The sequence below is a fragment of the Mustela nigripes genome, chromosome 11 (genome assembly GCF_022355385.1).
Source record: "Mustela nigripes isolate SB6536 chromosome 11, MUSNIG.SB6536, whole genome shotgun sequence".
Taxonomy (NCBI): Eukaryota; Metazoa; Chordata; class Mammalia; order Carnivora; family Mustelidae; genus Mustela; species Mustela nigripes.
Genome location: NC_081567.1, coordinates 20,277,705 through 20,300,297, shown reverse-complemented (window position 1 = coordinate 20,300,297; position 22,593 = coordinate 20,277,705). Strand labels below are relative to the sequence as shown.

The window sequence follows — 22,593 nt, the reverse complement described above, 5'->3', positions numbered from 1 at the left end:
GGGTCGTGATCTCTGAGATGGAGCCCCGCGATGGGCTCCACACTCAGTGGGCAGTCTACATCCCCTCTCCCTCTCTTTGCCCCTCCCCCACACCACTTGCACACTCTCTCTAAAATAAACAAATAAATGTTAAAAAAGAGAGAGAGAAACAATCAACATTGCTTTATGGTGATGCGAAAGGTCCAACTAAAATCTAATATAAATCCAGATTTGAAGATTTGGGGTTAAAGCCTGGAATTCACTCAGCATACAGTAGATAAAACAAATATTTATTGAATAAATAAATATATATTTCACTATTGTTCTTACTGTAATATAGCTGACATGTACTTTTTAATCCTAAAATTGAGTACCATAAACAATAGTTTATGATTCTATCCACATTTCTTTGGGTTTTGTTTTTTGCCTAATCTTACATATTTTCATAATTCTAATAGGCTCATGCTGAGAGCTCAGACTTAACATTTTTTTTTTTGCATTTCAAGCTAACATTGAAAAAGTTCATTGTTCTAGATTCAAAAGTTTGTGCTAAATATATGTATGGACATTAACAAAGATCAGAAATTATTCTTTGTTTTCAGTTAAAAAGTACATTGTTTAGCCTTGAAAAGTTTTCATTAACCAAATGTACATATATTACACGAGAATTTTGAATGATGTAAGTAGAATAGAAATGTATTGTAATAAACAAAAGTGTTTTTCCTTCTAACTTTTTGGCTTACTTCTCTACTTTCAAGGAACAAGAGCTCATTTTCTAGATACTAAAGACAATGAACGGCTCAGTAACTGATGTGATCCAAGTCACTTCTTAGAGTTCTGTAAGAGAAAATACATAGAACTCCCCAGCAAGTCCCATTATAGTCCTCCGTATAAGAATAATATTGTAAAATCACACATTTCCACATATTGGAATGAAGCCTCTTGTGCTTGGTCTCTAATGCATGAATACACAAAACACAAGAAATTATAATAATATAAGAAATATGTGGCAGCGTGGAAAGGGCAAGATTTTGAAATCAGATGTCCCTTGGTTTGAATCCAGCTTTGTCACCTTACCAGCTGTGTGATCACAGACAAGTTACTTTATTTTAAGGGACATTTCCTCCAGCGAACACTCTCTCTGTGTGTCTCTGCCTGTCACCGTCTCTCTGTCTCTGTCTCTCTTTCTCTTCTAGCGTATACTCAACATATAAGCTACTCAATTGCTAGCTACTACTATAATATCCAATATATAAAAAGACATGAGCCAATGATATAAATGATAAATTTGGGAGAGACTGCTTTTTCACTTACTAAAATAAAGTCTTCTACAAACTGAGAGTTTTGGCTCTCCATTCGTGTTTATTGAGTAGGAGTTTGTGAACAGTGTGTTTCAGCATAAGTGTTGGCAAACCTATGCCAAAGAAGCCTAAAACAAAACAGATAAAGTCAGTGTGTTCTTGCAGTGGAAATCTAGTAAAATACTTGCTGTAATCGAATCTTAATAAAAACAAAACAAAACAAAACAAAAAAAACACTAACATTTCTAGAGGGTTTAGTTTGTGCCAGGAACCTTTTTAAGTACTTTGTATATTTTGAGTCACTTAATCCTCATAATAATTCTATTTATTAGGCACTATTTTTATTCTCATGTTACAGATGAGGAAACAGAGGCACAGAATGGTTGAGTAACTTACCCAGGGTCGCAGAGCTGGTAAGAGGGGCGCGGAACTCCTCTCTGGCAGACTCCATGTTCTTAACTCATTTACTATCCTGCCTCTCTGAGGGGAATGAGATGTGGAAGAGTCACAGAGAGAGAAAACATGGATAGGGGGAAGGACAGAAAAGAAGAGAGAATCCCAGACAGATTCTACAACGAGCACGGAGCCCAGCGCGGGGTTACGTCTCACGATCCTGAGATCATGACCTGAGCGGAAACCAAGAGTTGGATTCTTAACTGAGCCACTCAGGCACCCCAAACTGCACGTTTTAAACGAGTGAATTGTATAGTATACGTGCATTACGTCCCAATGAAGCTGTGGAAAAAAAAGCTATTTACTTTATTATTTATTATTACTATTTTTTTTTAATTTTAAGTAGGCTCCACACCCAACATGTGGCTTGAACTCATAACACTGAGATCAAGAGTCACATGTTCTACCAACTGAGCCAACCAGGAACCCCTACTCTTTTTTTTTTTTTAAAGATTTTATTTATTTATTTGACAGAGATCACAAGTAGGCAGAGAGAGAGGGGAAGCAGGCTCCCTGCAGAGCATCAGAGAGGCTCAATCCCAGGACCCTGAGATCATGACCTGAGCTGAAGGCAAAGGCTTAACCCACTGAGCCACCCAGGTGCCCCTCTTTTTATTTTTAACATAAGAGTTTAACAAACTTTTTTCTTTCACTTAGAGGAGATACTCTAGACAAGTACATGATTTTTTTTTTTTTTTTTTACTGTTGGACTTTTTTTTTTTTAAGATTTTATTTATTTATTTGACAGACAAATCACAACGAGGCAGAGAGGCAGGAAGAGAGAGGTGGGGGGAAGCAGGCTCCCTGCTGAACAGAGAGCCTGATGTGGGGCTCGATCTCAGGACTCTGAGATCATGACTTGAGCCGAAGGCAGAGGCATTAACCCACTGAGCCACCCAGGCGCCCCTAGACAAGTACATGATTAAAAGTGAGAAGATAGGGTGCCTGGGTGGCTCAGTGGGTTAAGCTGCTGCCTTCAGCTGGGGTCGTGATCTCGGGGTCCTGGGATCGAGTCCTGCATTGGGCTCTCTGCTCAGCAGGGAGCCTGCTTCCCTCTCTCTCTCTCTCTCTCTGCCTGCCTCTTCATCTACTTGTGATTTCTCTCTGTCAAATAAATAAATAAAATGTTTTTAAAAAATGATAAAAAAGTAAGAAGATATCTATTATAGATAGGCATATATTAAAATGTACATATGTCTTACAATCTGATAACACAGATAAGAGCACACACAGTTCCCCATTCTGGGTCATTGAACATAGGAGCAAACAGCTTGACAGACTTCCAACTGTCCTGAAGGAATAGCATCATTTCACTATGCACACCTAGTACCTGGGACTATTCTGATGAAGATAAAAATGATACTCTATTTGGTCTACTCTGCTAAGTAAACCGTGTAAGCACAGTACATTTTAGAGACAGGATCTAAAAGTGTATAGCTCTAAGGGCAGACACCTCTGAACCTCCCTTTTCTTATCTGTAAAGACAAGAAGAGTCTTTCCCTTGGAGGTGGTTGTTGTGAGGATTCCATGAGATAGTATGAGCAATGGGCTAGGCATGGTTCATGACCCACAGTAAGCACCCAAGGGGACTTACCATTATTACGGTATATACAGTAACCAAGCTGTGACAAAGGCCTCAAGCTAATCTTCAAAAACGCAAACGGTATCCTGTGTCCTTTGCATAAGAAAGTGTGGCGACACTTAAAATATTTTAGAACTATTTCTATCCCGCATGGTTTAAATATTTTTGAAACCATGTAAACACATCAACGAAGTAAAAACCCTTCTGTCTAGAATGACTTATTCTCTGAAGAGGATAATGAATTTTACTTATTTAATTATGAAAATCGGAAAAACCCATATCATAGGCTGGATTAAGTCATATTTTGGGGTGACATATTTAGGTGAAGGAAAGCAATATGATTTATCAGCTCTGCAAATGGAGTTCAAAAAAACCCCAGCAGGCTGGTAGACTTTTTGAAGCAGGACGTGCCCTTTCCAGTAATGGTCATGAGCGTGGAATTTTAATAACGTTCTGGAATTCCAGGACTCAGTCTTTCAGCCAAGTGTTTTGAAAGCTGGTTTCAAGAATTCTTGATCAAGTAACCCTCTTCCTTATAATGGTTACAGGAAGGTTAAATGCCTGGGTAAAGCAAACCGGCTGTTTATTTCCCGCCATACCTCTGCTACGGTTTAAGTGAGAAAGCTCAGGATAACAAAATTCAAAAGCTAGAAGGTTTCAAATATTGTAGGTTCACTTTTCTTTTTTCTTTTCATTTCTTGTTTCCATTATGTTTCTACGGAATCTTACATAACACCTGAGGCTCTGAATCTTTGGGTGTCCCTCTCTCTCTCTTTTATTTAAAGATTTTATTTATTTATTTGACAGACAGAGATCACAAGTAGGCAGAGAGGCAGGCAGAGAGAGAGATGGAGAAGCAGGCTCCCTGCTGAGCAGAGAGCCCGATGCGGGACTCGATTCCAGGACTCTGGGATCATGACCTGAGCCGAAGGCAGAGGCTTTAACCCACTGAGCCACCCAGGCCCCCCTTTTTCTCTTTTTTCTAATTGAAATACAGTTGACATATATGTTGTATTAGTGTCAGGTATACCACCTAGTGATTTCACAAGTCTCTATATTATGCTACACTCACCCGCAAATCTAGCTGCCGGCTGTCACCTGACATTATTGCAATATCATTGACTCTATTGTCTTCAGGTCTCTTACAGTGTCATTTTGACAAACTGCTGATACAACAGGTTTTTAATTTCCTCAGCTAGGTAAGAGTTAAGTGTTTATCCCTGTGGGAAGTTACAGGGAGAATCATCACATACCTGTGGGCAAATAAAGCCTGACCTGTACACGAGACTGCTTATGGAAGAGGGAAGAATGTCCTTAGGAATGAGACTATCGGCAAAGATCATCATGAAGTTATTGGAGAGGGTTAAACGGAAGACTTGGAAGAAATTTATTTTCAGAAAAAGGCAAAAGTTTTGCTGAGTCAAGATCTGTCTCATCAATAGAGACCACGGAGGTCCAGGGGAGATCCTGCTCACTCTCTGAGAAAAGGTTTTCCTTGGGGCTTCTCTGGTAGGTTCCAGGGGATCACGTGGCACATGCCAGTGTAAAGGCTGGCCACGGCAAGAGGAGCCATGATCACAGCAACAGCCGGAAAATTGAGTACAATTTCCACATTATCGGAGTGGGGGCCACAGGAAAGGATCCTACCAGTGATGTCATTTGGCTAATTTTAATAAGCTGAAGGTGACTTTTGTGTCTAGTGAAAATCTCTGCCAACCTTGTTGATAGTATTTCCAAGGGAACCAAGGAAGCAGGAAGCCTATTGAATATAAAGGGGCACTGTATGGAACAGAACTGCGTGGACTGGAACAGCAGTCAGCCTGAGAGTTGTTGTGAAAATAGCCAGTCAGGTCATTAAGAGCATGCCAGATCATTAAAATCATCTAGGAGAACAAAAAACAAACAAACAAACAACAACACAGGATTATTTTAGTGTGTTTTTAAAAAATTTTTTTAAAGATTTTTATTTATTTATTTGAGAGAGAGAGATCACAAGTAGGCAGAGAGAGAGGAGGAAGCAGGCTCCCTGACAAGCAGAGAGCCCGATGCGGGACTCCATCCCAGGACCCTGGGATCATGACCTGAGCCGAAGGCAGAGACTTAACCCACTGAGCCAACCAGGTGCCCCTAGTGTGGTTTTTATTGATGAAAATGACTCCCAAACTTTTAACGTGAAATAACCCAAACTATAAGGGGTGGGGGAGGCATGGGGGAGGCAAAAGTTCACTGCTTTCAGAACCAATAGGGGGCGTACGTCCTGTAATATCCTTAATCGGATTGGTTAATACCACTCCAAAAGCCAAGGCGTATTCAATTTGTGTTTAGGCATTGTACAAATAGTTACATCGATTAATTTATTAAATCCTCAAAATGATCCTAGGAAGTGGGTACTACAATTATCCCTGCTTTACAAATGAAACTGAGGACCGTAGAAGTTGATCAATTTGCCTAGCTAGTTAGTGACAGAGTCACAATCTGAGCCAAGGCAGATGACCTCAGAATCTGTGCTTTCAGTCGTTATGTTAGACTTCTTTTTAAGGCACACAAGGCCACACCCTACAGAGAATGATGGCTTTTGTATATACCATGGCATAGTTCTACACAATTCCATTAAGGAAGGTTAAAATATCAATGTTTGCCATTGCAAAATGCCAAACAATACTAAATAAGTCAAGTTCGCATTGGTGGTCATAAATGAGTAATATTATAAAATATAAGAGTTTTAACACCATTAACTCTATACACCCTGACCATATAATTGGTAATGAGTTACAACCCAATCTGTGGTTACCACGGACCTTCTCAAGACATAGAATATCTTAATAATAATTCTAATTGTTCCATATAAGTGAAATTTCCAGATAACCAAAGCTTTCCCTTTAAACTCTAAAGCTTTTACGTTTTAAGTGGCAATCTTTTCAAAAGTTTCTTTGCCCTCGAACAGAGGATTTGGACATGGATAACCTTTTCTTGAAAAGACAGCTGTGTGAAGAATCAGCTCTTTGGAAAATCATAATAATCCCCCGTGGGGAAGGAGAAACTCTGTCCTAGGTGATAGGATAATGAGGGCTCCATCTCACTTGGGCTTGGTAAAAGGCCACTTCTGAAATCTTGTACAGATATAAAAAAAGCTTCACATAGTAGAAACTGAAGACAGAATTTAGCGTTTCAGTCCCTAATGTTAGCATAGAATATGCCCAAGCAATGGGTTTGATCCTTAAAAGTATCATTTTTCATGCAAAGGAATTCTTCTTCCTTTAAAAAAAAAAAAAAAAGGAAACTGGGGTTAAAATTCACTGTTTGCATACAATACGTGATGGGTGGCAAAATTCCACTGAACACTAATTTAATTTTAGTTAAGTAAAAATCTAAAACCACTAGCTGTCACCAGATTCAGCATTTTACTTTCTTAACCATTCGCTCAGCATTTTTTGAGAAGTTGCTAGGTACCCTAATTTGCATAAAGTGTAACTCACTTGCATATGTATATATATATATTTTTTAATTTTTAGTTATCCCTAAAACCCAACACAGCGCTCAGACCCAAGACCCCAAGATCAAGAGTCACATACTCCTCCAACTGAGCCAGACAGGAGCCCCTACTTGAACATAGTTTTAATAACTCTTCCAAGTTATAAAAGTGAGATTTACCCATGAGTTTGGATATGCTTAACTAGGGGCCAAGGAGATGTGTCTATGGCATTATTATCCTCCCTGCTTGGGAGGGTGCAACAGAGAGGGAACAATGAAATGACATCCTTTAGCTAAAGTCAGACAGAAGGAATAGAATCTTTCATCTTAGTATAAAGTAGACCTTTCAGTAGTTACAGAGTTGCACTGGAATATTTATTGTTGGTCTTCTCCTCACAGACTATGTAACTTTGGCCCAAAGCATGTATCTAAAATGGATATTAGAACACATTAGTAACACATTCTGGGGGTGTCCATTGTGAAATCAAGTCCGGAGTTGGGTTCATTTTCTTTCTTTCTGCCTCACCCCCTCCGGCGTGCACTTGCTCTCTCTCTCTCTCTCTCTCTCAAAATAAATAAATAAAACCTTAAAAAAAAAAAAAGAAATAACACATTCGGGTCTTTTCTCAATGCAGACGTCCCTCGTAAATCTGGCCTATTGTCTCAGCCTTTCAATGACTTGATTTATGCAACTGGAAAATAGGAAAATAGGTTAACAAAACAAGATTCGTCTTTCTTTTAACCCTGACTATAGTTTTAGATAACACCATGATTTTTTTCGTTTTACCCCTAACTTCCTGGAATATTTGGCTGGGTCAGCATAATCTTACTGTGTCACAAAACAGACAAATATCCAGATAACTCAAGAGAAGTCCCTTGCTTAAATAATCCTTGGGAATTCAGCGGACACTGCAGTCTTTACTGCCCAGTTTCTTAGGGAAGGACAAGCTAGAAGCAAGCAGTGAACAGCTGGTTCAAATTATCTAAGTCCCTGAGCTTCACTTTGCATTGGGTAGATCCAAAAATGATTCCAAATATATGGGAAGCAGGACCCTACAATGAAAAGGGGTTATGAAACCCGTATGCAGACCAAGCATTGCCTGTGTACTGAATAAAGAATATTTTGCTTGTATGTGCACTACTATTCTTTTTTGTTGTTGTTGTTAGTGCACTACTATTCTTAAAATGTTTGTAGATTCTGCTGTAATGATAAGATACTATATGAATTTTTTTGTTGTCATTATGCAGTACCCAAACACTTGAAAAGTACAAGTACCATTTTGTGGAGGTCAGCCAACATTTTTGGCTGTAAAGGTAATTCTCAGATTTGAAAAAGCTGGAAATACCAGTGAAGACCCCCTTCTAGGGAGTTACTTCTGGTGTAAGTGAGAATGAAGATTGAAGACTGGGTTGCCAAGAATGCCAAAATAAGGGAGTCCGTTGAACCAAAATCCAAGATACAAATTTAGTCCCCCCAGATGTAGGCACTCTTCTTTTTCTTAGTTTTATTTCAGGCATGCTGAAAAAAAAAAAGAAGCATGCCACACATTCTAAGCTGATCTATCATTAAGTCAGGAAGTGGGTATTTACAAACTCAGAATTTTGCGGAGAATCATAAATTCACTGAATTGAGTTTTGTTGGGTTTTTTTTTTTTTTTTGAAGATTGTATTTATTTGAGAGAGACAATGAGAGAGAGAGAGAGCATGAGTTAGGGGAGTTGGGGGAAGGAGATGTCCCCCTGAGTCGGGAAGCCCGATGTAGGGCTCTATCCCAGGACCTTGAGATCATGACCTGAGCCAAAGGCAGCCGCTTAACTGACTGAGCGACCTAGGTGCCCCAAGTTAAGTTTTTTTTAAAAAAAGAATTTGAGTTAAGCACCCATCCTGTCTGAAACATGTGAATATAAGGTCTTAGTAACATTATGAAAAACTCTTATAGCTTCAACTTCTCTTTGTTCATATATACTGAGAGGAGGAAGTAAAATCCCCCTTATTTCCATTTGCAAAAGGAACTATCAAAATTTTGCTTTATTTTCATCATAGTAAATACTTATTTCAGTAAATATCAAACTGAAAATCACTACTTAGAATTTTTTTCAAAGCCACCACTATCTAAAAACTCTCCTTACCTGATTTTACTATAGCAACAAGAACAAACAAGAATTTTTTTAAAGATTTTATTTACTTATTTGACAGAGAGAGATCACAAGTAGGCAGAGAGGCAGGCAGAGAGAGGGGGGAAGCAGGCTCCCTGCTGAGCAGAGAGCCCGATGCGGGACTCGATCCCAGGACTCTGGGATCATGACCTGAGCTGAATGCAGAGGTTTTAACCCACTGAGCCACCCAGGTGCCCCACAAACAAGAATATTTTATCTTTACGAGCACAGACAAAAGACTTCTGAAACTGGTTCTTCTTTACCACAAAAGGTTTTATACAGAAGAGTTTAAACAGCAAAATGGTATGATGGTTAGGCTGGGCAGGTGTACAATGTACCAATGAATTATTAAATGAAAACCCAAACCCTTCTTTTTAGAATCAACTTGGGTTGTTATTCACTAACCTACCATTACACCAAGTAATATCAATGTCCCTGAAAAGCCTGTTGATGATTGCTTCTAAGTTTTGACTAAATAGGCTGTCAAAGAATGATGGGGACCCCTCGAAAACATGGTTTTGAGCAGTGAATGCTAACATCTCTTTTTCAATGCAATTGTTGTTCACGTTTTCCAGGGAAAAAGTTTCTTCAAAAGGTGTCTGTACAAAGAACCCAAGAGTACGAAAGATGTAAAGTCTGTCTTTCTGCCATTTTAATCTATCAATAATATTAACTCTCCATATCTTTTTTTTTTTTTTGAAGGAGAATGCAAAAGAACGTTTCAATACACTGACCAGTTTGATTTGGAGTTCAATGAGTTATTTGCCATGGAGAAAAAAAGCTAGCATTTCCAATCTTGCGGATCAGTGACCAGGGGAGATGAGTCCCTTGAAGGTCAAATGCCTGATTTTAGCCCTTCAGCTTCCACAAATCACCGTCAGCAAATCCTAAATCCAATCATCTCTCTTTCCAAAGAGCTCAGTGTGCAGTGACTTACTTTTAGATTAAGACAGTTGGCTTTAAATTATTTTCTTTTGGCTCAGGACTATATCTCTATCTGAATTTTGACAATTAGGGCAGTAAAGGCTATAAAGGTAACCTAGTTTTTTTCTTCTTCTTCTTTTTTTTTAACCTAGCAATAAAAAAGTTAAAAAAAAAAGTAATCAGTAACATTTTGCCTTTTAGTACACCTGAATTCAGAAAAGGACTTGCTTTTACCATTCCTCTTTATTCCTTTCCAACACCATTACTCCTTCTGCATTTATTGGTTGGCACTCTGCTGTCGGGGAGCGCCCTGCTTTTATCAGCAGCATCTCTACCCTTACGTCAAGGTCGAGAACACGGACCATCAAGTCACCCCACTTCAGTTTCTATGTTGGGTCTGCACGGTGATGGTAAAAGCCGCACCCCACGATCGGTATGGACTTGAACTCTGTGCGGAACGAAGTTCACTGCCCTGCTGGCCATCCAGTGCTATAGGGCTGCATTCAATTCCCTCCAGGGGCCATGTCGTGACCCCTGGGTACCTCACCGGCGGTCAATGAACCTTTTTATAAAATCACGTGCAAAAGTGCTTGCAATTTCTTTTTCTAAGGAGCTCCCTCCAGCTGCACCCTTTTCAGCTCCCCAGATACTTCAGTGGGGCCCTCCGTGTCCGGGGAAGTGAGCACAGCTCTCAGTGGGCTGGAGGTGAGCGCTCAGATCACGAAGGAGCAAACAGCCAACAGCCTCAACTCCAGAGCAAACCCGGGACTGCACAGACCAGAAGGGGCCAGCCAGGCGGGGGACCTCGGCTCCCGGCACCCTTCGCGCCTCCGCTTGCACGAAGGGCGCCCCCACGACGACCGCCCACGGCTCGGAGGCAGGACGCCCGCCCCCTCAAGCCCACGGAGCCTGTCCACCGGCTAACTGGCCGGTCGGACCCCCCAACCACCACCACCACCACCAAAGGCACCACGGAGGCCGCCACCTCCACACCCAGGGCTCGGAACGCCCGCCCAGAAGTGACCCAACGCAGACGGGAGGGCGGGGCCGTCGGCCGCACCCCTTCGCCTTTCCCCCGCCTTCTTTGTTTCTTCCGGAGTCACCATTGGCTGCTTGCCCGCTAGGCCGGGCGCGCCGCGGGCCTGCGGTGAGACAGGATTGGACGACGTCGCTGCCGCTCGGCCGGCGGCCCGCTCGCGATTGGCCGAGGCGCCGCCGGGGGTTTGAATCGCGGCCCCGGCCGGGGAGGGTTCTGCCAAAGTGCCACGTTGGGCCCGGCTGCGGCGTGAGGAGCCGGCTCCGAGTGCCGGCCGCCCGGGGCGCTCGCGCCGGGGCTCCGGCGGTCGGGGCCGTTGGGCGGCTCGAGGCGGGCCGGGAAGCCCGTCCGCGGCGTGCGGACGGGGAGCAGGTCTGGTCGGGAGGCGCGGCGGAGCCGGGGCGGCGTCGCGTCCCGCCCGAGGGCGGCTCTGGCTGAGGGCGGAGGAGCCGGGGGAGCGGCCGGGGCAGCGGCTGAGGCGGGACGGCGGCGGCGGGGGCCGCTGCCCCCGGAGGAGCCGGCCGAGATGTTGGCGGAAAACCTGGTGGAGGAGTTTGAGATGAAGGAGGACGAGCCGTGGTACGACCACCAGGACCTCCAGCAAGGTGAGGGCGCGGTCGCTCCCCCACCTCACCCCACCCCCCCCCCCCCCCCCCCCACCCCCCCCCCCCCCCCGGCGGGCGGCCGGCCTGGCGGGAGGCTCCCGGGCGCGAAACCGTTAAAAAGTTGCACCTGCCGGCGCCGGGTGGACGCCAGGTGCGGGAAGGGCCGGCGGCGCTCACCTGGCGTGGGCCCGGGCCGGTCCCTGCGTGGGGGCACCGGCCGGTCGGGAGCGCTCGGCGGCTTGGCTGGTTGAATCCTCCCCGCGTCCCTAGGAGGCGCCGCACGGCCCCTTCCCGGCTTGCACCCCCGCGGCCTCCGCGCCTCCTCGGGGACCCCCCGCCCCGAGCCCGCCCCGAGCCCTCCCAGAGCAGGAGCTGCGCCAGGTGGCAGGGGTCGCCGCGCCAGGTGGCAGGAACCGTGCCGGGCCCGCCCACCTCCCCCTCTCTCCATCCATGCCTCCCGAGAGGAACCCTGGTCCCCATTTCCCAGATGGGGAAAGCGAGGCCACAACGGCCCAACGATTTCGCCCCGAGTCAAGTGCACGTTTTGAACCCACACGCTCAGAGCGAGGAGTCGCAGCCGCTGCCTAGACCCTATCGCTCCTTTATCACCGGTTTGCAGCTGCTTCAGCTGGGTGTTAGGAAGTCGAAAACGTTTTGGGGGGGGGGGGGGGGTTGTGGATAGATGCCAAGTGAGAGTGACTTGGGGCACTGGTGCCTCTGCGGCTTCTTGCAGTTCGCGCCCTAGCTTTTTCGTTAAAAACAAGACACTCAGATCCTGGCCTGCCTTGGCTCTCTTGCCGAAGCTGTCTCCAGAGAGACCTCTCAGAGCAGCCTTCCGTGTGGAGCCAGTGCCCCGACCTTGTTGATGTGTATTAACCCGAGGGAATTTGCATTTGGGGATGCAGATTTTTGCAAATTTTGCAAATTTTGCAAATTTTTGTGGGTTCTTATCACTGGTGCTCATTCTGTCCTCCCATCGAGCTGTGGACGTAGACTAGCTACTGTTTGGGGGGCGGCTAGGATTTCCACGCAAAACTTGAGAGCAAACTTTCTTAGCTACTCTACTGAACACTCCTTGGGAAGTTTTTTCAGGCGTCTTCGGTCTCTGCAGTTCTGGGAAAATCAACTTTTTCAGCTTTAAATTTGCACTGAGAATTAACATCTCCTTTAGTTGAATATGAAATAACCATGATGTTGGCTCGTGGTAATCGTTGAACTGGGTGGGAACAGGGAGTGGGGGGCGGGGGAGATGCAGGCTTGAATGACTTGTTTTGTTTGCCTTTTCTGAATACAGGCAAGCTCTTTGGGGGAAAGGTGATTTTGGATATGTCGTGGACAGTCACTTGAACCACAGTGGTTCACCGTTTCACTGAAATAGCCCAAGCTGTTAAGTGACTGCAGTGCAGTATTTGCCATCATATGTTCTCAGTGTCCACAAGGCAGATTTGTCTTAGGCTTTAACAAACCTGTTTTCAAAATTCCCCATAAGGATTGATGGCCTAGTTAGATACTTTCTCCAGGATTAATGAGGCAACCACTGCACAGTTGCAGCATATCCCTACAATAAATGAAGCAGTTTGTATAATCAAAGCTAAATATTTTTCTTTAACAAGCATAGATCTGTGAAGCTTCTCCCCCCCCCCCTTTTTTAATCTAACAAACTTAAGCATATAATAGAGGCTCAGTCTTAATATTTGTTGACCTGAGTCAACAAATATTAAAACAGGATTACTGTTTTCATGGCTCCCTTCCATCGGGCGCTTTAATCCACAGTGCACTTCTACCCTGTGGGAAGTTGTTAGGAGCGACCAGTTGTAAGATTTCAGTCTATGGGAAACAGATGCAACCTGTTGCCATGACATGTGGAACTCTTTAACCTCTGATCAAAGCAGAGCCATCAGATGTTCAAGTTTAATGAAACCGTAATGAGTGCAGGTCCAAACCTCCTTAATGTCAGTTTGCATTTGGGATTTGTTTCCTGCTTTTCAAAAGATTTTTACATCTAACCCTATATGTCAAAACCCAAGTGCATGGGGTAGGAATAGATGTGAAATTCCAACAATCACAACTTGTGAATATGGCCTATAGAAGAAGGAAGTCTGTATGGTGAATAAAAGGATATCTTTGTCCCAACTTCTAAAAATTAACATGTACACATATACAGAACATCTAAACTTCTAAAGAATTTTTAAGTGTGTTAATTTCTGAAGAATTTATTATTGAGTCTGTGCCAGGAATTCATCTAGGCACCGCGGTCACAGTGCCTATCCACAAGACAGAATAGATAGGGTCCTACTCCCGGAATTGACAGTCTAGGAATCTGTTTACTAGTGGAGCCTGGTGATAGTGCCTCCTGCTATGTGCCCAGCTATAGTGCCTGGCACAAGGGAGGCCCTCAGTAGATATTTGATGCTGCATACAGTTTGGAAACAACTCTGTCCTGTTAAACGGATTGATAAGCACATCTAATGGGATTTTATCAAATGCAGACATCTGTTTCTTTTTTTTTTTTTTTTTTTTAAGTCTTCACTATGAAGTTTACTGAGCAAGCCTTGTTTGGAGAGAGCTGCTAAAAATGTTTCAAAGTCATTAAACTATAAACTTGTTTCCTTTAGCAATAGAAACATTATTTAAGTAAATCGACCACATCAAATTTGCTGGGGAATTCTTTTTTAAATTAAAATTGCGGAAAAATTCTAACCTCGGAAGGATGTGGTCCACCATTTATACCTTGTTAGAAACATGTAAAGCTTGTGCAGGCAGAAGGAGAAAACCCTCTGCTTTTACAGAACACTTTGATAAAGAGACTCTTTTGTCAGAGGGCTGAGTTGGCACAGTAAGAATACTGACAATGATCTCTATGGGTAAGATCCTTTCTGGGACAGCAGGAGCCTTCTGTGCAGGTAATGATGGTGCTTGCTTTGAAATGTGCCCCGAGAACAAGGTGGAAAGACTTCAGAGACGGAGTTTTCTTTTAGTCCAGCTGCTATTATAATTGTCATTTGGTGAGCTGTGCAAGCTTGGAATAAGGTTTCAAGTTCCTACTAGGTGGATCAGCAAATTAGATCTTAGTTTAAAGGAACCCTCATATTTCTCCTCCTTTTCATGATGAGTACACTTTCCATGTGTACAACTAATTTGCTGAATCGTTGTTGAAGGGTCATTAAAACTGGCACCATTGGGGCGCCTGGGTGGCTCAGTGGGTTAAGCCGCTGCCTTTGGCTCAGGTCATGATCTCGGGGTCCTGGGATCGAGTCCCATGTTGGGCTCTCTGCTCGGCAGGGAGCCTGCTTCTCTCTCTCTCTGCCTGCCTCTGTCTACTTGTGATCTCTCTGTCAAATAAATAAATAAATCTTTATCATTTTTTTTTAAAGATTTTATTTATTTGACAGAGATGACAGGCAGAGAGGGGTGGGGGAGGAAACAGGCTCCTTGCTGATCAGAGGGCCTGATGTGGGCCTCGATCCCAGAACCCTGGGATCATGACCAGAGCCAAAGGCAGAGGCTTAACCCACTGAACCACTCAGGTGCCCCTGGCACCATCATTTTTCTGGTGTTTATATTCAGGTTTTTTGCTTTCCCAATTATAGTAACGTTGGCAACAGGAGTTACACAGAAGCATCACCAAATGACGCATTTGATTTTGTAATAGGAAAAGCTGTCAGCCCTAATGTTGTTGAATTACAGCTGCAGCCTACAGCTAACACGGGAATATGTTGTCCTCACAGTTTGTGAAAACTGAAGTAAAATAAAAATATAATAGCAGGGGAATTTAAAAGTTTCAGAATTCTGGAATAAAGAATCTTTAAAAAAAAAAAAAAAAAATCACTCAGCTGCCAGAGCTAATCTTTTGCTTTGGCATAGGATTGGGTAGAGTACCTGCTTAGAGCTTACATTTTACACTGTTAAGGTAGATTATCACTTACAAAGATTAATTAGTGAAATATTAAACATAGGAAGGTATTGATAGATTGTAATTCTCAAGCCAGCAGTAAATGTGTGGTATTTTTAGTGGCTGCCTAGCTCAGTTCAATAGGATTTAGAAAAGACAACCTCTTGATGAAAATTCTTGTCGAGAAATAGAGATGATCAGGTACATAAGGCTTCAAAACTGTATTGTTACCTTTCCTTTTGTGCCTTAATTAAAAATATAAAGGACATTGAACATTCTGCCATTCCCCCCACTCATTATTTAGAAACACTTCTTGGGCTTACTGCCAACTTTTGGCTCCTTTTGGTTATGGAAGCCAGATGCTACACAACAGGAAATGAGGGTTTTTTTTTAAAGACCAAAAAAAGACCCTTGTCTTTAAACTAACAGATGAAGTAATATCCTATTATGCAGTGTGACTTCACAGACACTTACTTGTAGTTGAGACTTGTTTTGCCAGAATTCTACCCTAAACTTTTATGAAATATTTAGGAGATTGAGACCTCAGGTTACTGAACCAGGTTGGGGCTTTGTTTAACTGGAAATAAGGATTGAGATAAGGACAAGTCTCAAATTCTTTTCTGCTTGCTGTTTACTGGCACAGTGCTGTGCTTGGCATCTCCTTCTGCAGCAGCCAGAGCAGGAAAGCCACTCCTGGCTGTGTATTAAGGAGTAGATAGATGGTTTCTTAACTGAATCAAAGTAGTAGAAGATGGTCTCAAGTTAGTCTTGAGTCTGGAAGAGGGTTTGGCTCAGGTTTTGATCATTAGTTAAGAACACCTTTGGTGGGGCACCTGGGTGGCTCAGTGGGTTAAAGCCTCTGCCTTCGGCTCAGGTCATGATCCCAGGGTCCTGGGATCGAGCCCTGCATCGGGCTCTCTGCTCCTTGGAGAGCCTGCTTCCTCCTGTCTCTCTGCCTGTCTCTCTGCCTGTCTCTCTGCCTACTTGTCATCTCTATCAAATAAATAAATAAAATCTTAAAAAAAAAAAAATCTTTGAGTCTCTAGTCCTTCCCAGTGAGGAATTACCATCTTACAACAGGCCAGGAGAGCCTGAAGTAATGTTTGGGTAATGTTTATATGCTTTGTCTTAAATAAGCACAGTGGCTCTTTGTGGGGCTTGTATACACATTACATGTCCTATGAGAACAGAATAGTTATTTCTGGAGCATCAGCATAGTTCCTTTTGCATTTAATGAAAATGGGAATTTAGCTTGCCTGGGATTGTGTGTGCTTTCCCTGGCAGAGCAGGCAATAAAAGCCAAGTAGCTCAACTCTGATTTCTCCTTGCTATCTCCAAAAACAAGTGAAAAGGTTAAGTACCTCAAGGAGAAATGAACTCCCTACCTAAAACACCTCCCTGTGGCGTGCTCCTAGTATGAGGACTGTGAAGTTAGAACCTGTTGACAGAGGTTTCTGTTTCGCTGTGACTCATCATGTTGATTTGGTCAGGTCAGTTAGCATCTTTGTGCTTCAAATTGCCGCACTGAAAATCCAGGCTAAGTGCCTTGAAAAGATAGAAAAAGTAAAGTCTTTTAAATGCTTTGAGCTGTTTGTAAAGGTTCTATGCCTTGTGAATAGAAGATGTTATTTCATAGACTTGTTATCTGAGGTCTTACCCATGTTAATAGATGTTGTTAATATTTAAATCATGAGAGAATGTATTTTAACACCTGTCTACCGGCATACAGACTGATTTATTATAAATGGGTGTAAGATGTTTTAAAATGAGCTGAAGTAGTGTGTGGTAGGTGTTGATGCTTCATTTTTTTTTTTTTCCCAGTGAGAGAAAACTAACCAAGTAGAATACTAATTATACACTCTAATGGACAGGACCGGGTAATAAAAGTTGTGGCTTTTCTTTTACTACTTTCTCTAGGTTATGTTTTAATGTCGGTAGTAATGAGTAAACACAAAACCTTATTTGTCAACCTCTAAAAATTTAAAGTTTAAAGAGCATATGTAGTGAGGTTCCCTCTTTTCATAATATTTTTTCATATTACTTTTTATGACATGAAGTAAAATGTCTTTCCATCATGCTTAGAATAAAATTTAAACATTCTTTATTTACCATGGGTTAAATCCTGCATGTTCCGATTGCCGCCTCCTCTCCAGCTTCCTCTCTTCCCACTCTCCCCTTCATGGTTCTGTCACACTCACACTGGCTTTTGGTCAGGTCATAGACTCTACTAAGTTCTTCCCTGTTCAGTGCCTCCTCGGGCTTGTTTATATGGCAAGATCCTCATTCCTCAGCTAAAATGTCCCCTCAGATTTTCCTTGTGACCACCCTTTCTAAAAATTTATTCATGATCACCAAATCTATTTTTCTTTCTCACACATCACATTTAATTGGTCGATAATTCTTTTCAGCTCTGCTTTAAACCGTGTCTGGATTCCTGCCTCTTCTCTCCATCTCCGCCCGTGCAGTCCACCCGCCGCCCTCACCCAGACGACTGCAGCCTCCTCCCTGCTCCGGTCTTGTCTCTTGCAGCGTGTTTACAGTGGCCACTCATCCTGTCAAAAGCTTTCTCTGGGTTCCCTTTCACTCAGAGGAAAAGGCAAAATCTTGACCTTCATAGGCCTTACACAAGCTGGCTGGGGAACCTTAGAGCCCCTCTGACTTGTCACCATCTCTGCCCCCCCCACATGCACTTTTGTTTCCACCTCCTTGGACTCCTTATTAGCTCCAGTCACGCCTCTTCCTAGAGCCTTTGTACGTGTTTTATCTCTGCCTGGAATGCTGGTTCTCTCGATTGATCTATGGGGTCATTTAGTCAGTTCCTTCACATCTTGATTCAAATGTCACCCTTGTCACGTGTTCTTAAAGTTCAGCCTTCCACATGCACATTCTTCATATCCCCCTGTTAGCACTTAACACTGTCTGTCTGATAGTCTATTATGTTGTTTCTCCCAATAGAATAGAAGCTTCCTGAGGACAGGGAATTTTTTAGCTAAGTTCATACTTGTATACCTAGTGCCTAGAACAGTGTCTGGTATTAATAATGAATGTATGCATGCCCTTATGAACGAAAAGTGTTCTATCCCATTGGCAAATTTATTTCTTTATTTGCTGTCTGGTTTCTCCCGTTAGTCTCTGGAAGTGTCTGGATGACAGGAACTTCATCCATTTTATGCATGGTTCTATAGCTAAAGCTTAGTAGCATAGTACCTAGCAATAAAAACATGAGTTTGTGAGTCAGTGCATACTAATAATACTTGGACTTTGCATGCAGCATAGTGTCTGAAGTCCTCCTTTATCACTTCATTTGATGTTCACAATCTTACACTGACAGGGCCGTCTTCTCTCTAGACAAAAATACTAAGTGTAGGGACCTTTAAAGTCCCCATACTGAAAGTGTTCACCTGGTAAATGGTAGTCAGAACTCGAGCTCAGGCCTTGCTCCTCAGTTCAGTGCATTTCTCACTATGTTAAAGGGCCTACCATGCAACTTGCTATGCAAGTAAGTGTTTCAGTTACCTGTCTTATTATACTGGTGTCCTTGTTTGTATCATTAAATTTTTATTTCCAGGGTATAGACAAATCCTGTCTTGTGTACATATATGCCTAAGATGAGAGAGAGTTGAAAAATGAGGTTCAAAATAGAAATACGGTGGGACGCCTGGGTGGCTCAGTTGGTTAAGCAGCTGCCTTCGGCTCAGGTCATGATCCCAGCGTCCTGGGATCGAGTCCCACATCGGGCTCCTTGCTCCGCAGGGAGCCTGCTTCTCCCTCTGCCTCTGCCTTCCACTCTGTCTGCCTGTGCTCGCTCTCACTCACTCTCTCTCTGACAAATAAATAAATAAAATCTTTAAAAAAAAAAAAAAGAAATACGGTTTTGTACTAAATCAAAGTATAAGCTACTGACATGTAATTACCTTAAAAACTGTCACTGCGCTGCTTATCTGGTTTGCTCGTTTCGGAGAAGGACATGAAGAGAAGGGAAAAAAATGAGAGACCTGGGGCTGTGTTCTTATTACTGGTGTATTTTTCCTTTTTTTGCCTTAATTTTTAGTCTCCTTAGGAGGCCAGGATCCGTAACACAAATTTTACTTTGATAGTTGAATTCATAGCAGCCAGATTTCATGGGAACTTCAGAGACTATTGAAAGATATACCTATATTTTGGCTCAAAGGTCTCCAGGAAAAAAGCAGACAATGAGGTTATGAATTAAGTCCAATCCATGAGCAAATAATTATGATGTTAGACATTACCATGGTGAATGATTATTTCCGAACTAATGTATACTTCTCTGTAAAGTAGATCACTAGGGCGCCTGGGTGGCTCAGTGGGTTAAGCCGCTGCCTTCGGCTCAGGTCATGATCTCAGGGTCCTGGGATCAAGTCCCGCATCGGGCTCCCTGCTGAGCAGAGAGCCCGCTTCCCTCTCTGTCTCTCTGCCTGCCTCTCCATCTACTTGTGATTTCTCTCTGTCAAATAAATAAATAAAATATTTAAAAAAAAAATAAAGTAGATCACTATTCTTCAGTCTTACAAGTAAGGGTACATAAGAGCACACATTACCTAGTAGAGAGACCCAGCTCAACAGAATTTTAAGTAGAACTCCGGTTTCTTTCTGTGCTATTCCACCTTCCGCTGGGATCTGACTTAGACTTTATGTGTTGGGTTAGGTCTTGATTCATTCTTATTTTAAGGACTGGGTTATATAAAATGTTGAAGTGAGATCATTTGCATTTTCCTAAAATTCACTTGTTGTGCTAGATCTCCAACTTGCTGCTGAACTGGGGAAGACGCTACTGGATCGGAACACAGAGTTGGAGGATTCTCTTCAGCAGATGTACACAACCAATCAGGAGCAGCTACAGGAAATTGAGGTAATTTACTCATTAAGAGCATTACACTGGGAGTTGTGGCATGTTGCCACTGTTGACCAATCATGTTCTGCTAAGATAGCACTTTCCAAAAACCATTGGAGAGGGTGGGGCGTATGATTTATATTTTCTTTATGCTTTCGCAATATATGCCTGATGAAAGAAATTTTTCTCTTCACCTTGGTGAAGTATACTAGAAGCAAATGGTCCAGTATTTACCAGTATGTAAAAACAATAAAGTTGTGAATATTATGCTTCTTTTTTTTTCTTTTAAATGAATTACATAATATTTCAGATATGCCAAGTGGGATAAGGAAATAATACAGTGAACACCTGTGCACCCACCACCCAGCTTACGAAACAACTACCCGCACTGTTGAGGCCCCCTCCTTGTTTTCACTTTCTTCTCCAACCACTGCCAAACACCATCCTAAATTTGGGTTTAGAAGGAAAAATTTTTTAAGTTGCAGTACCCGGTTTCATAATGTGTTTAAACTTCTTGTGCCATTCAGAGAATTAATCAGGGATGCCTGGCAGGCTTGGTGAGTAGAGCATGCAACTCTTGATCTTAGGGTTTTAAGTTCAAGTCCTGTAATATGGTAGAATTTACTTAAAAAAAAAAAATCATAAAATGGATATCTCTTTGTCCTTGCTATGATCTTAATTTATTTACATTTTTGGTAGATTTTTTTTAAATTAAAAGAGTACTTTTTCCCCCAGATTAACAAACTAAAATGAAAGATACTAGATTAAGGCATTAAAATGCAAGATGTGGGGCACCTGGGTGGCTCATTCATTAAGCTTCCAACTCTTCATTTTGGCTCAGGTCATGATATCAGGATTGTGAGATCAAGCCCCACTTTGGGCTCTGTGGTGGGAATGGAGCCTACTTAAGATTCTCTCTCCCTCTGTCCTTCCCCATCCACCCTTAAAAACAATAAAAACTTAAAAAAATAAGGCAAATTCGTAAGCTCAATATCCTTAGTTTTACATAAGAGCCATATTTAAGATATGTGTGTACAGTAGATCCTCTCCATCAGGATCTATGAATATAGTCAGTGATGTGACTGGCTCTCTGGGAAATAGACTCATGATTCTAGAAAGTTGTATCTTAAATGATACTAAAGTTATCAGCTACGATTTTTAGCATATTCTATATCAAAAGAGCATAGAACATGCCTACCCATAATTGTACAGTTGGCCAGAAACCTAAAAATGCAGAAAAACCAGGCATTTTTAAAACTGTTAAAACTAACCAAGTGTCATGTTGTTAAGGAATTCATCCCTGCTTAATGTCATAGACATACAGATTTCATAGAGCAATCCTAGGGCATATACATGAAGACTGTCGCATACTGTGTGATACATCTATTTGTTTTTGGGTAGAAACATAGTCTTAATACACTGTATTGGTGTTTTCTGTCAAAGCACCTTAAATCACTATAACTGATACTTACTTTAGAGTATCTCCTAAGTATAAGTGAAAAAAGCACAAGTATTTGCATACGTAAAAGAAAGGTGCCTATTTGTTACCACAGGAGATCACGAATACAATTCCTTTATGATCTAAGTTACTTATTTCCTAACTCCCCCACCCCATGGTATTGAGGATGATTAAACAAGTTAAGACAAATTGTTGACATTGGGAAAAAATCAACAGATCTTTGATATTCTCTAAATCTACAAGTACCAGGGACACCTGGGTAGCTCAGTCAGTTAAGCATCTGTCTGCGGCTCAGGTCATGATCCTGGAGTCCTGGAATCGAGCCCCGCATTGGGCTCCCCGTTCGGGGCGGGGGGTGGGGCGTAGAGAGTCTACTTCTCCCTCTCCCTCTGACCCTCTTCTCGTGCTTGCTCACTCGCTCACTCTCTCAAATAAAGAAATAAAATCTTTTAAAAATAAATCTACAAATAACAATACCATCTATTGTTTTCTGTAAGATGTTGCAAAGTATAATGGAAATGTGGTATCCGGTTCAGATATTAATGATTAAATATAAAGTTAAGTTAAATATATGTATAAGCCATTCAAATAAATTCAGCCTGGAATATTCTGGCACCATTTTCTTGAATCTCTTGTTTCCATAATAGAGCTGCCGTCCTCTAGTTCATAAATCATTGTAGCATTCAACATTTTACTCTTTTTTTTTTTTTTTTTTTTTTTAACATCACAAGTAGGCAGAGAGGCAGGCAGAGAGAGAGAGGGGGAAGCAGGCTCCCCGCCCAGCAGAGAGCCCGATGCGGGTTCCATCCCAGGACCCTGGGATCATGACCTGATCCGAAGGCAGAGGCTTTAACCCACTGAGCCACCCAGGCACCCCTCAACA

At 42.4% G+C, this 22,593-nt stretch overlaps 1 protein-coding gene across 1 annotated transcript in view; it reads left to right on the top strand.

Annotated features, from left to right (window-relative positions):
• The first annotated feature begins 11,190 nt into the window (after positions 1-11,190).
• The window catches only part of CDR2 (cerebellar degeneration related protein 2), a 27,412-nt gene continuing 16,009 nt past the window's right edge, over positions 11,191-22,593 (top strand). Inside the window, exons 1-2 of the mRNA XM_059415109.1 lie at positions 11,191-11,507; positions 20,157-20,269. Coding sequence (XP_059271092.1) covers positions 11,429-11,507; positions 20,157-20,269 — 192 coding nt within the window. The 5' untranslated portion in view covers positions 11,191-11,428. The remainder of the gene's footprint in view (positions 11,508-20,156; positions 20,270-22,593) is intronic.